Source organism: Larus michahellis, chromosome 6 (genome assembly GCF_964199755.1).
Source record: "Larus michahellis chromosome 6, bLarMic1.1, whole genome shotgun sequence".
In the NCBI taxonomy this organism is placed as follows: Eukaryota; Metazoa; Chordata; class Aves; order Charadriiformes; family Laridae; genus Larus; species Larus michahellis.
Window position 1 is genome coordinate 47,829,019 of NC_133901.1, and position 14,329 is coordinate 47,843,347.

Sequence of the window (14,329 nt, forward strand, 5' to 3'; positions counted from 1 at the left end):
CAGCCTCTGCTTGTGCACTGCTAATGTGTATTAAGCTCCTTTAATATAGCTACTACTACTGCTACTAATCTCCTTCCTTTAAAGCTAAAAGTAACAGCTTCCTAGGCATCAGTTATATTATCTTCTAGTTAATTTTTTAGTTAACAATAGGATGGGGAAAAAAAGAAAGTGTATTTTTCCTTCTGTATATTAGAATACTTCATCATTAGTGCGAATTTGAGAAAGCAGGCATAAAATAATTCCCTTTGATAGCACATGTAAACCTTATGCACAGATTATCAAGTGCAGTAACAATCTTGAAACAGTAAAGATGATGGTTAATTCTTAGAGATAAGTTATTAGGAAACTGCACTTCCTGATAACTTCCTACGTTTAAGCAATATATACTGTGACATAGCTTATCCAAGAGCAGTTTATGATTGGCAAAACCATAAGTGATTTTACCTCTGGAAATTGATCTGTCATTGAAAATCCAGCTCATCCTCATTAAAAGATTGCATAACACATGCATCCTCTGTTATACAGGTATTGTCTCCCCACTTCCATTCAACCTCATTCTGTTCACTCCTGTTAAAACTCCCTTTTGTGAGAAGGGTAGAGCGATGAGGTCTGACTTGTGCTGGAGATCTGTGCACAATGGCAGGCTGCGTTCGCATTCCTGACTAACTGAATCATTGAACATCAAGGCATTGAATATTTTACATCTCTTCATGAAGACTCTGTTGTTTGGCATGTGAGGAGCAAGAACCAACTGGTGTCTAGTTCATTAGCAAAAGCGGGCTGGCAGCTGTTATGTTGGTATTGCAAATAGTACTTTACCTTTCTGAGAATATAGCAGAGCACTAATCCTACTTTTCTGTAGCACAGATTAACTGAAAATAACTCTAAGAATAACACGAATGTGGTTCCCCCCCTTTGTTTTTGAAGTATGAAACCAATTTGAACGCCTGTGTTCAAAGCCCTGGTATTCTTCCCTGCTTCTCCTTCAAACCAATCTCTTCGACTAACATGTATTTGATTTTTATTACTGTTGGGCCTATGTTAGCAATGAAGTATCAGTGCGTGAATGGACATAGAGTGTGTGTTCTTTGCTACTTCACTTGTATTTTGTATTGCACTTAGAGCAGTACTTAATCTCATGAGTTCCTTATATTTCCAGTTGAAGATGAGCAGCCGTCGACACTATCACCCAAAAAAAAGCAGCGAAACGGAGGCATGCGAAATTCACCCAACTCCTCACCCAAACTGATGAGGTAAGACTGCAAGAAACTCATATCTTCATCTTCTTTCTTCTTTCCTTCCTCTGCTCCTCCCCCCACTTCAAAAATAAGGGGAGGAGGTGGAAAAAAAAGATTGTTAGATGGTTTCTGAAAGGCTGAAGTATTTATTCTGTCAGCTTGTCAGCAGTTAATGATAGAGCTGAAAAAAATTCTGTCATGAAAAACAGTTTGAAAAGCTGTTTGAAAAATACATAGGCTTTAAAGTCTTAGCTGTCACCCTGTCCTGTCCGTGTGTAGTTCTTAAACAGCAGTGGCACTAATGATAGCACTAACCAATCAGGGGAACTCATGTGGTTAGTTTGCCTCAGGCAATTCTCTTTTTGTTGGATTCCCTCTGAGTACTGTTTTCTGTACTTAAGGCCATATGTGAGATGTATCATCACAATCAAAAATGAACCTGAATATTACCTTCCTTTTATCCTGTCGATTGAAATCAAATTTCTGTTAATTGATTTAGACTGATAAAAAAGTCTAATAATCTATGTACTTGCCAAAGCAAAGTTCAAAACTAATGCAGTTTTACTCAGGCTAAAAGCACATTAATTATGAAATACAGGGATTTTTAAGAGGGTAGTATATACTCTAAAAGTGGGTGATGAAAACATCATCTTGTTAGCGATATTTTTCCCCTGTTGCTATGTGTACGTTATTTTACACCAGTATGCCTTTGTATAACTATGTACTTTCCTTCCATAGGACATATTACCTCTAAGAGATTTGTTAAAACTAGAACTGCAACAAGAAATTGGGATCTATTAAAATAATATGGCATTTGCGTTCTGTCTCACTGTGCTTCGCCTTTTGCCTGCTCAAGTCAGTCGGAACAGGATCAGATAGTGGACACGGAGTTTTATACAAGGAGGCTGTTCCTGCTCTGATTTTGTATATCTAAAGTAGCCAGGCTGGAACCTCAGTCCACAGTTGTATGCAGAACTAAGTATCACGGCAGAGATTTTCCACTGCATATACACACACACACACACACACAGAAAAATGTAAACTTATTTACATATATAAACAGGCACATTGGTGCAGTTTGGGGTTTGGATGTACGTATAACTGTAACTGCTCTGCAGTCACAGAGGTTAAGTGAAGAAGATTAACATGAATATATACTTCCTTCCGTATATAAAATAACTCATGACTTGTCTTTTATTGTTGACGATTATTTTGTTCCTTTAACAATTCTGGATACAGCTAGGTAATATTCCTCTTTGTATTTCAGTCAGTAGACTGGAATTTTCTTTGGCCAGTTACAGAAGCATCCATATTTGTTTATTGTTGCTGCAATAAAGGGCATATTCAAGGACGTAACTTCTTCATCTCTGGTTAGACTACAGAACCAAAAGTGAGATTGATTCACAGAAGAAAATGCACCCAGCTGTGGCTTTTTTTTCCTATTGACCATCTATTTCTGTTAAATGTATCATTAAAAGTTCTCTGCCTTCCCGTTAGCTCAGCCTTGCCCACATGACACTGATTTACATGCTTGTTTACAGTTTATGAGGAAGAATAAAATGAACATACTGGCGAGCTTCTCATTTTTATAGTGCCAGTTGTCATGCTAGCATCGTTTTCAATTTACTTACCTTTGGACAGTCTTCTTATCTGGTGCTAATAGTTTTAACCACTTCAAGTTTTAAACATGTGGGAGATTCCGCCCCCCCCAGATCCTAATTTTGGGGAAGTAGAAATAAAAAGAAGGAGAGGGAGAGAGAGAGAAAGAGCTGAAACATTTGGAGCTGAGCACACTGTCCCTGTTTGCTATGTAAAGTATGCCTCATTTCTTTGATCTTGAGTAATAATAATTCTGGGGAGTTATACTGTTTTCATATGCTTCAAAGCTGTGTCAAAGTTTTGCTGCTTAAGGGTACTTCTTTATTCTATTGGCTCTTGGGTACTGAGATGACAGGTCCTCTGTACTAGGTGCAGGCTTTTTCAAGTCATAGCCTTCAGCAAAACATCAAATTACCAAATACAGGGTAACATACTTCTACACAAATGCCTTTCCTGTAGATATATTATACCATATATATTAAATACTTTAGTGTTACATGGTACATTTTATGTGCAATAGAAAGTGATGGTTTGAGGTAGCCTTAGGGGTACTTTTTTCCACAAGCAGAAAAAGCTAGTGTATACCGTATCAAGTATGGTTTTTACAGGACTTTCTGCCCGAAGGCCTTTGTAAATAAGTAATGATCAACAGATTGGCTGTGGGTTTTTGAAAAGCATGCCTGTGTCAGTTTGCATGATGGGGGAAGATTTTCAAAGTGGAGCCTGCTTTCATTGCCTGCTGAAGAGGGACTGAGGGAGAGTAGTCATCCTGAGCCTGAGCTGTCTGCTCAGTAGCACATCAGAATTGCTAAACACAGGTCGAGCAGCGAGTGGAGAACTTGCCAGGCTTCCAAATCCAGACATTGTTTTCTTCCTCTTTGCCCTTGCTGCTAAATTTATGCACCAGCCCTGCGTCGGCACCCTCAGCTTCTCCCCAGATCCAACCGTCTCTTTGTCTTACTCTTTATCTACGCTGACTTAACTTGGGTTCAAGGTGCTAAATAAGAGAAAGTGGATTGAATCAGAAGAGAACTCTGTTAAGCTTTGTGTGTAATGGCCAAACGCTTTTCTCCTTTCTGATAAACAAAGGTGGGCTGTATTATCTGCTATTTTGTATCCTCGTAAATTACCTACAGTGGCAGGTACTTGCTTTCTGGCCCAGAAATCTTTAGTGTATGTCAGCTAAAAGTACACAAGAGGTAAATCAGCTAAAGCACTGTCATGTCTGTAGCTGATATTTATCTTTGGTTTTTAAATTTACTTTAAAAGCTCCTTTAAAGCCAGCTTCACTCCTGTCCCTCCCACAGAAATAGCTGGCTGCTTGGCAGACCTTGCCTCAGCTAGGGTTCTGGATCTGGAGGGGGCCTGGAAGACAAGAAGTCTGGAGCATGTGCAGGAGGAATATGCGAAAAGTTCGTTTATAAATTGTAATCAGAGTTCTGACTTTAGAATCACTTTCTGAGCAGCCCCGGGGTTAAGATGATGTTGAAAATGCTGTGTAGATTTCAGATTTCCACAGTGGCTGGGGAAAATCGGGGAAGAAGGTATTATGCCATGAGATAAAACTCTATGACTATCGCTGGAGCAGAACAGAGGACAGAAACTATATCATAGGGATTCCCTGGGACATCATGACAAGAGGTCTGACAGGTGCTTGTTTAGACCTGGTCAGAAAGCGGGATTTTTTGAGGTTTACTCACACGTAAGTAGAAAGCTGTATTACCAAATATGATCCAGATAGATAGATGGAAGGCATCTTTTCAGTGTCATCTTTTTGATGTAATTGTCTTTAAATGCCAATAAATTACTAACTGAAATAAATGGATAGTAGGCATACAAATGTTCTTTGTACAGATCACAAATGGTCTAGATTCTCGTTTAGAAAGTCACTGTTCTAACTGAGTCCTGCATCACATCAAATGACATGAGCAGAATCACACTGATGCAATACTGGAAGAATCTAATCAATCAGATACAAATCCTTCAAATTCCGACTATAGCTACCAATGCAAATTAACTAGAAAAATACTCTGTATTGTCATGGTTATTTCTGTCTGGTTTACATCAACAGAAGTCTGTCCCATTAAACCCACAAGAACATGGGTATTATTTAAAAATAACTTAAACTCCAACAAACAGGAAAAAATGGACGCTTCTGTGGAGATGTGAACACAAGGACATCCTATTGCAATAAAAAATAAAATTAAAATAGGAAGTGGAAGGAAAAGGAAGGAAAGCTGTGAGTAGCAGGGTAATCGCATATTGGGTCTCCTCCTTCATGAAACGGAGAAGAAAAGTAGAACCATTTGATGCCTCTGGTGTCATGCAGTGATATCAAGTCACCTGTTCATCATCTCACAGTCGCAAGTTTTGTTGCAAGTTATTGATGAACAGCCGTGTTAAATATGAGGCTATGTTGCCCGAACATCAAATAGCAAAGCTAGTTTTAAAAAAAATGTGTCATTTTGGATTCCAGAATGACCAGTAAAAATGTGAAAAGCCCTGGATATGAATCAAAAAAGCCACTTAAAAGGATTGTTGCTGGGGCTCAAGTCCGCACTTAATGCTTTGGTAGCTGCTATTGCATGAGTGGAATACACTGACTTGAAGGAAATGTCAGCCCAGCTGAGTCAAAGTACCTCTTAATGCAAGAACAAATAGCATATGACAGGGCCCAAGGGGCCTGAAGAGCAAACAAATAGTTTGTCCCTGTCCACTCTGAACGTAGTGGTGTAGTTGACATAGGCCTCTAGACAAGTAGCATACTCAGCAAAGGGTCATTATCATTAGTGTCCCTGATCACATAAGAATCAAAGGAGGCATCAGAGGACGCTGGGTTTTCAGTGTGTTGCCACGGAGAATTTCATAAGCCTGAGGATTTTTCTTGATCGAGGATCTAAAATAATTCCCAACCAAACCATAAAACTTGCTCAGAGACTGTCAAGACCCAGCTAAGTGACATGGAAAAAAGTGAGCTTTTTGGCATACATTTCTGGGAACCTAATGAGATTATTTATCTGAAGTTGAGGGGGGAAACCTCCTGTCTTTTTTCCTGAAGTTGGGTATAATATTCTGAGTCTATGAACAATGGCCATGCACATTTATCTCCTCATCTGCCCACCCAGCTACATACACTCAAATGTACACACACATTTCTGCTAGTGCCACTTGGGATGAATTTGTAGTTCCCTGCCATTGTAATGCTGCCCTTCCACAAGCTGAAACTGTGAGCTTTCTCATGGGACCCCAAAAAAGCGATGGGAGGTCTAGAGGGGAAGATTTGTCAAGCAAAACCTTGGAAAAAAAAAAGTTCAATCTGATCATTTTCCATGACACCTCTAAATCAGACACGAAGGCAAGGTTTGAAGAGGTGAAAGCTCACTGATTAACCATAATAATGGTTTATATTTATGTCCCTCAGCCTTGGAGATTTCCATCATGTACTCTAAAATTTATGTCCTTTTTTAAGGATTTATAAGGCTAACTTTATGAGGTGCTAATACTCAATGATAACTAAGCAGCAACACTGCAGGTATTTAATAGCACATTTCACTTCCTGATTCTGTCTTACAAGTTCACTAAACCAACGTGAGCAACAGGAGTATCTCGGTAATCACTGTGTTATCTTAGACCTGTTTTTAACAAGGTTATAGAATGAAAAGGTTTGAATGATAGGAGGTGGTATATGTTAGCCCTCTGACTGTTGCTACCATTGGTAGTTGTGCTATAAACCATTGGAGTAAGAACAGTATCAGATTATTTTTTTTTGAGTACTGTGAAATCTTGCACAAGTGTTTTTAAGATGAGAGCGCAGTGACAGGAAAGAAAAGGAGAATTTTCCAGCAGAAAAAAATCAACAGGCTTTTTTTATCAAGTTCAGGGTAGCAGAAGATCCACTCAGATCAAGGCAATGGAAAGAAAAAACTCTTTAGCTTTAAACTGGGTTTAAAGGAAATAACGTATTCTTATAAACTTTGAGTTGAGAAAGTGGTAGCTTTTATCATAAGGTATAAAGGCCACACACTTCATTTAAGTGGCAAAAAACACTCCTATATTTTATTATGGCACTTAACTGTGGGTTTATTTTTTTACAAATGAAAAATTATTTTTTCAGGTACGTTCTCCTACTCCTCAAAGATTGCTAGTTATGCAGCTTGAGTAGATCTAAATGGGAAATATCAAAACCAGAAGATACATTAGCTGTGTGCCTTGTCTCTCCCTTATTAAATTGCTCATATAAAAGTCTAAAAGTTAACTATTTTGTTAATTTTCTATGTGAGAGGATTCATACTTCTGAAACATATTCTGAGCAAGTCCTGAGGTATCAAGATACTTTAATGAGCAAGATTCTTACAGTAAACAGCTCTATATCAGTGTCCTTAGTAGTCTTGATAAATTAACATGAACTCTTCAGAAAGGCTTCTCAGGATAAAAAAAACCCTGGGCAGAGTGAGAGGGAAGGAAGAAGAATTAGTTAGTGTTCTTAGCACTGTAATTCAGCCCAAAAGCTTGCACAGTGCAGGAGGTACCAACTACTCTATTAAATATATACTTCTTTGTAGATTTAGGGAAAAAGTCCCGCAGTGTGAGATTGTAGCCAATATTAGGACAGCTTCTGAATATGACAACGAAAGCATTTAACAGTAAACTGCAGGTTTTCTTTCTCTTGTCGCACTAGGTTTTCTTCTCTAAAGCTCCATGCATCTGGGCACTGCATCCTTATGAATTCCATTGCTGATTAACCTGTGCAAGGAAAGATCAGTAAGAGAGTGTCATTAGTGTAACACACATAGGCAACAAATTCTCATTACAACTTAATGCCATCCACACAGACTGCAGAGGGTCACAGGGAATGGCTAATGGTAGCCGACAAATGTTGGGTGTATTAGTCACAAAACATTTGCTGAATTCCATCAGAATGTCGTGACAACCTTCGCAGCTAGTCCCAGCGAGCTGCCGGAGTCGGTGGAGTTTGCCTGTGACAAGCCGTCACTCTATCTTGGTTGAGCTTTATAGCGCCAGTCAAAGCAGTCAGAGAAGATTGAAGTGACAGAGGCCCACTGAGTAAATAGTGAAACATGCAGCACATCATGAAATATTCAACCAGGGTGTAAAAGCTCTAAATGCTTTTTCAATTATTAGCACCTGCACTGGCTGCATACATCTAACACTAACAGCATGTTAATTGCCACAATTTGTTAGGGTAGTTGGAGGAGAAATTTCAAAGGCATGAGACATTCTCTAGTGTGTCTTCACCTCCTATCTTACCTTCAGCAAACCCACTCCTTCCTCCGAAAATTAAGTATGAGTGTGCATACGCTTGTAACACACATCCACGTCCAAAGTCAGGTAGGAAAACTCAAAATTCTTGGCCTGCACACAAGGTGAGTTTCAAGACCCTGACATCTATTTGCGGGCAAAACCCAGATATAGTATATCTACCTGAGAAAGGCATAATTGCAGACTTTAACAAACACAGGTTAAAGAGGAGTTGTGTTGTTCCCAAAGGTGTTTTGCCATTGATTTTATATAAGGAAAATTTTATTGTAGGGCCGAATAAAAAGTAGCCCAACATTTACTGATGTGCAAAGACTTGTTTATTTTCAAACAATACCAGGGTCCTTACTGGTGATGTAGTATTCTCCTTCCCAGTGCTCAACATATGTACAGTTCCACTGCAGATCGATGAGGGTATGTTGCTTTAATGGTCAAAATTGGATATGAATGATAGCAAAAGGGTTAAGACAAAGGTGACAGAATCCAAAGACAAGCTAAACAACAGTCATTTAATGAGGCAGCCATTTGGGCAGCCATTTTGGCCCCTGTGGTCTTTTCAGTTCTGTCCGTCCCCAATCATTACTCAGAAATTCCAGACTCAAAAACTCCAAGGAAATAAGTTTGCAGTAGTTATGAAAGTGTGCTACGAAAGCAGTGCTCTTTAAAATGTAATGTTCCCTTCCTTGCAGTAGGTTTGCTGGAAGTGGGATTTATGGTTTTGCTTTAGGCTGTTGTCTCCCAGGCATGCTTTTTGGGGTTGCAGCTGTAGCATGGCATTTAGCCTCATTTTCAAGTTTAATTGATCATAAGTGGCATTATATGCTTTTCAAAACCTTGAAAAGATGGTATTTTGCTCTTCATTTTAAGTCATGCGTATGTAATATCTGCCATAAGAACCAGAGAAGCTATTTTTAAACCGGAGTTACGGATGAGGGAAAATTAACTTTTGCTCCTTTTCTCCCATGCATGATATACATGCCTGTCTTTTCCTAGCTGGAATGACCAAATGCTTTGGTCATTGCAAGCCATAAAAACCAGCATCTCAATTAAAACAACCACTGTGGATTTTAATTGGTAGAGGGTGGTTTTCTTCTATAATTTGAATTTTTCAAGCAGATGACTGTATGGCCCTGAAGAACACAATAGCTGCAGCACTAATACTAGCATTTCCACAGTAACCTGCCAATGTGACTCAAGCATGGCTTGACAGGGCCATCTTCCTGGGTGAGGGGAGCAGGGAGGCTCTAGAAACATTCAGTCCGTGATTTGGCTTTAAGGGCAACAACTGTAATGCTTTGTGTAATATGAATTTTAATGGGAAGAGGGTGTCCAAACCCCTTAGGCAGATTTGACAGCCTTGGCCTCTGTGCGTCTGTCTTAATTAATTTTTAGTATTTGCAAAACAGGTTTAGATCATCAGATTAACAAGAGTGTATATGTCCAAAGTAGTAATACTATTTTTTTACTGTATTACTTCATAAAATGACCACGGTGATTAAAAAAAAAAAAAGTCCAAAGATCAATTCATTTTTTAAGTGCATAAACCAGCATATCTTCTAACAAAGAACCATAGAATTGCCTAGATTGGAAGGGACTTTTCAGATCATCTAGTCCAAACATCCGAGGACAAAGTTGGACCTTAGTAGTAAACAGTTTTCAATATCCATGGACATCTTCAGGGATCGCTTTACTGAGAATGAAAAAATCATTGATTAAAGAGAGATTAAAATAATAGCTTAGCCCAGAAGATTTAAATTTAATAAGCACACTTATATGTAAAAACCCACAGATTCTGAAACACAAAGCATGGCTAGTCTTACCACGGTTTCCTTCTCAGGCAATAATCCATTCTCCTAGAGTAAAAGCAGTACAAGAGTATCTATTAGCATATTTTCTTGTTGTGTGACCCATCCTGTTTGCTTCTTTTAAGGCTCCCACTTGCCGTACTCCAAGCAGTGAAGCAGAAGATCCAAACAGTTTATCATATTGCAAATAAGTGCATGTATTGATTTAAAAAAATATATATATATTATTTTTTAAAATCACAATTTGTTACCTCAAACTTCAGTAGGGAATTATATCTGATGATTCACGTTCTTTGCCCCTTCCATAGCAAACTTCTATTTAAACCTAAGACAGCTAGAAAATATAGTATTGAGGTAAAAGTCTAATAAATCTTTGGCACAAGCTACTTTGAAAGTTCCCTTTTAGGATGCAAGGCTCATACCTAAAAAAGAACTACGCTAGGCTTTAAGCACACATATACACACACTAAAAATTGCCTCAGACTTCAAGGCAGTTGACCATAATTTGATGTCAGGTATCTGTTATCACCTGCTTTGTTATAAAATTCCTTTCAATTTGTATCATTCCTGTGACTGGGATTAGAGTATTGCTAAATACTAATTTGTGTGAAAGCTTCAAATGATCTATTTAGTTTTAAATCTCAGAGCAGAAAAGAAACACTGATAAGAAAATTAGAATATGAAATTTTTTACAAATTGATTTATTATAGTTTCTCTGAGGAAGGGAAAGGGAAAAGGAAAATTCATTCCTAGATGCATCTGATTTCTGAAAGAAAAAGGAGGTGATTTGATCAGTGAACTTTGCTTTTGTTTCAGTGCTGTGCTACCAAGGATTGGCGGAGAAATGTCTTGTGTAAGTTCAGGGGGGAAAAAAAATGAAACGGAAAGAAAAACTTCTGTTCAGAGGAAGCTCCTGAAGATTCCTAACCTTTTGGCAAAATTTCTTATTTTGAAATGCATAGCTAACGCACTCCATCAGAAAAAATAGCTAGGACAGAGTACCACTAGATGTTGTCTGAACATCAGTACAACCTCCAAATGGAATTGTATCCGTGCTTGCAGAACTTACTGTACCAGGTGGAACTCTGCGCAGCAAGGAACGCCCTATGAGCAGCCTCGCAGTTAACTCTCAGCCAAAACTACCATGGCTGCAGCTCGCTGACGAACAGAGTAAGAGACTGCAGAGTCTAGATATTTTTCTAGAACTTAAAAAAGCCCCAACAATAAAACACAGCAACCCCCCAACAAAATCCTTTGGTACAGCTTTTGCACCAAGAAGCCACCTCTGCTTCCCATAAAAGCAGGAGCACGCTCATGCAAGGCCTTTCATTACTAAACCTGGAGTACGGTCAGAGAGCCCAGGTAGTCCCCTAGAGACTCCTCGGCTGCCAGTGGGTTGATGGTGAAATGCGCTGAGCTGTACCTCTGTTGAGTGAATGTAAAAAACTTTGCAAACACAGTGTTTCTTTTTCCAGAGGAGTCTGACTTAACGCCTTTGCCATGTAGCGCATTGCTTTTTCTTAAAGCGTCAAAAGATTCTGGTTTAAAAGGAACACTGCATTAATGGTGTCTCAAGTTCTTTTAAGCCACTTTCTATGGAGTTGACCCTGTTTGAGTGAAAGGAATGAGAATTTTCCACCGATTTCAATGGAGATATAATCAGTGGCTATAAAATTACACAAATTAATCACCCTGAAGGAATTAGAGGTTACGCCTTTCTTAGGTATGCAAGCATAACTGTTTTAAGGATGGTAACTTATCATACTGTATTCAGGGTAAATTAACCTGTATCATACGCAGTGTTCAAAGCCTGCTTTAGTAGACAATGCAGAAGAGGGGCTCTTATCACAGTCTGCTGGCTCATATGCTTTAAAAGCAGTAAACTTTCCAGTTTTGAGAGTTCAGCCAAAACGGGCATTTCTTTAACAGGCTTCAAAAGGCTTTAAAATTTGGCTACCTGTCTGAGAGCACTTAGCATATTCCTACATTGCAAATGTTTTCTCCTCTGAAACGTTACAATTCTGTATCAGGATATTTCAAGCATTCATGACAAAAACCTTAAGTAAAGACTGTAGTTTTGCCAGACAAAGCACTGTTCCCTCCTCAAATTTAAGATTTTAGGGCCGGTTTACCCTGTGCCTTGTAAACACGATTCTCCTTCTAATGCTATTGCATAATGCAATCACTTAGGGGTCCCCACTAGCATCTGAGAGTGTTGGAGTCACTTAGTACTTAGCGTAATGTTTGATTTTAGCATATAAATTAAAGAACTGTATGTGTCTGTGCCTAGATGTAACTATTTTGGTGGAGGGCAGGTTTATAAAAATGTCTTTTATTTGCTTCTCCTTCGAGAAACCTTGTGCTTTAAGATCTTGCTGGAAAACACTTAGAAGGTTATCACAGGTAGAGTTGTCCACGAAAGTGGACATTGTTGTTTGGTATTAAAATCAAGTATTCCAGATGTGGGCATTTGTTAGTCAGTCTGCTCTAAAATGACATACTGTTGAATCTTTAAAGGGCTTCAGTTTGGGAAAGCAAAATATGATTGGGCAAATTGCTAAAATATTTAAAGTGCAGCCTGTTAAAGCTTTTACTGCGAAGAGCATCACGTCAGAAGTTGTATGTGGTAAAAGCAAGTAATTGGCTTTCCATACTTATGCCAGTCAGTCAGCATGGGGCTCTGTTCCTGTCCCTTCTACTTCATTGCAGATGCTAATGGCAACTCCGATATTTATTTTGGAAGGGTGGGACTGGAAAGGAGAAAAACTTTTATGGATGTGATGGTGTCAGAAAACCTTGTTTAAAATTAAATGGCCATTGATGTAGAAAGAGTATAGAAAATCTTGAAAACTGCACCCAAAATTTTAAAATTGATTTTGTTTTCTTTTCAGCTTTTGTTTAGAAGTGCCCTCATTGAAAGCATGTTAAAGTGTAAATACATTTCATTCTTTTTACTTTTATCCCTCTTTGTACACAGCTCTTGGGATATCTTTCCATCCATAATTCATAATATTTTCCATTTATGTTGTCCTCAACTTGTATTTCCCCAGGCATGACCCCTTGTTAATTCCTGGCAACGAGCAGATTGACAATATGGATGCCAATGTGAAAAAATACGACTCTACAGGGATGTTTCATTGGTGTCCAGCCAAGGACATTGAAAAGGTCATTTTGGTAGGTATCGGCGATAAGTTGTTTGAAAAGAGGTTATTTGAACCATAGAACTGATATCTAATGGATTAATAAATTAATCTCTACTGTCATTAACTCCAGCATATTGAAATCAGAAACATGGTGTGTTGAAATCAAAGCTAGTATTTTGGTTAAAGGCTTATGATTATGTAAATCTGTATGCCAAGTGCAACAACAAAAGCTAGTCCAAAATTTCTTTTTTCATAAGCTGAAATTTGCATATTGAGTTTAAATCTTTAGAGAATTAAGATTGGAAATATTTAAATGTTTACACACCCCATTTATCTCTTTACACAAGGCAGTAATGATTCTAATACAGGCAACCGTTGCTTTGCATTATCTCTTATTTATTTATGTGAATTTTGCTCTCTTAGAACTTCTCTCTCAATTTCCAACATATCAAGATGCCCAAATAGGCCAGAGTAAGTAGTACTACTACTCTGCCTTTCCAGCATGTTGCAGTGAGCCTAGTCTATGTTTGTTTCGTTTGTTTAACTGGGTAAACCATCAAACTGACTCAAGTCATTAAAAATAATTAGAAGGCCTATCACAGTCTATTTTGCTCGGTGAAAGTTTGTGCCACTTGTGTTCATGTACTCATACCTAAGAGTAACAAGTAACTAACTCCAGATCTCATACGCAAAACTGATCATATTTGAAATGAACTCCCTGGTGGATCTTCACTTTGTCGCACTTCATAAAGCTTTTCCTGAGTCTGCTCTCTCAGATTTTCCTGCACTGTGGTGTGGTGTAGCCGACGATGGTGACAGCCCCGGTTTATTCTAGTAATCAGGGGTTAAAAGCTTGTCTCCACTTCTCCTCAGGGGTTTCTGTAATAACTGCGATGTTGCCTGGAATTGCAATATCAGTGTTTAAACAGTCAAGCAAGTAAATTCCAAATTCTGGGGACTGAGCTGTGAGACGGAGTTTGACTGAACAGCTTTAAATAGTACGCATTTGTACGTATTCAGCAGGCAAAGAGGGGCAGCTCTGCCTTCATGCTCTAAACACATTTTAGCAGACAACCTTTACATGTTGTCCCACTTTGAAAAATGTTTCTCTAAAAATGGTGCTGTGAAGTGCCTCTTTTATCGTCTCTTGGTGATGCCGTATCAGCTTTTCCCCAACCAGCCCGTGAATCTGTAAGTCTAGCCAGGTTCGTTCTGCTTCATGCATCATCACCAATAAAGACACTGCCAGCACAATGCTTCCCTACAC

The 14,329-nt window shown here is 38.7% G+C and overlaps 1 protein-coding gene across 24 annotated transcripts in view; it reads left to right on the plus strand.

Moving 5' to 3' along the window:
• Positions 1-14,329, plus strand: part of KCNMA1 (potassium calcium-activated channel subfamily M alpha 1) — a 510,622-nt gene that overhangs the window by 433,477 nt on the left and 62,816 nt on the right. For all 24 annotated transcript variants that reach the window (XM_074592125.1, XM_074592126.1, XM_074592145.1 and 21 more), the window contains 2 exons: positions 1,160-1,253; positions 12,970-13,093. In XM_074592125.1, coding sequence (XP_074448226.1) covers positions 1,160-1,253; positions 12,970-13,093 — 218 coding nt within the window. The remainder of the gene's footprint in view (positions 1-1,159; positions 1,254-12,969; positions 13,094-14,329) is intronic.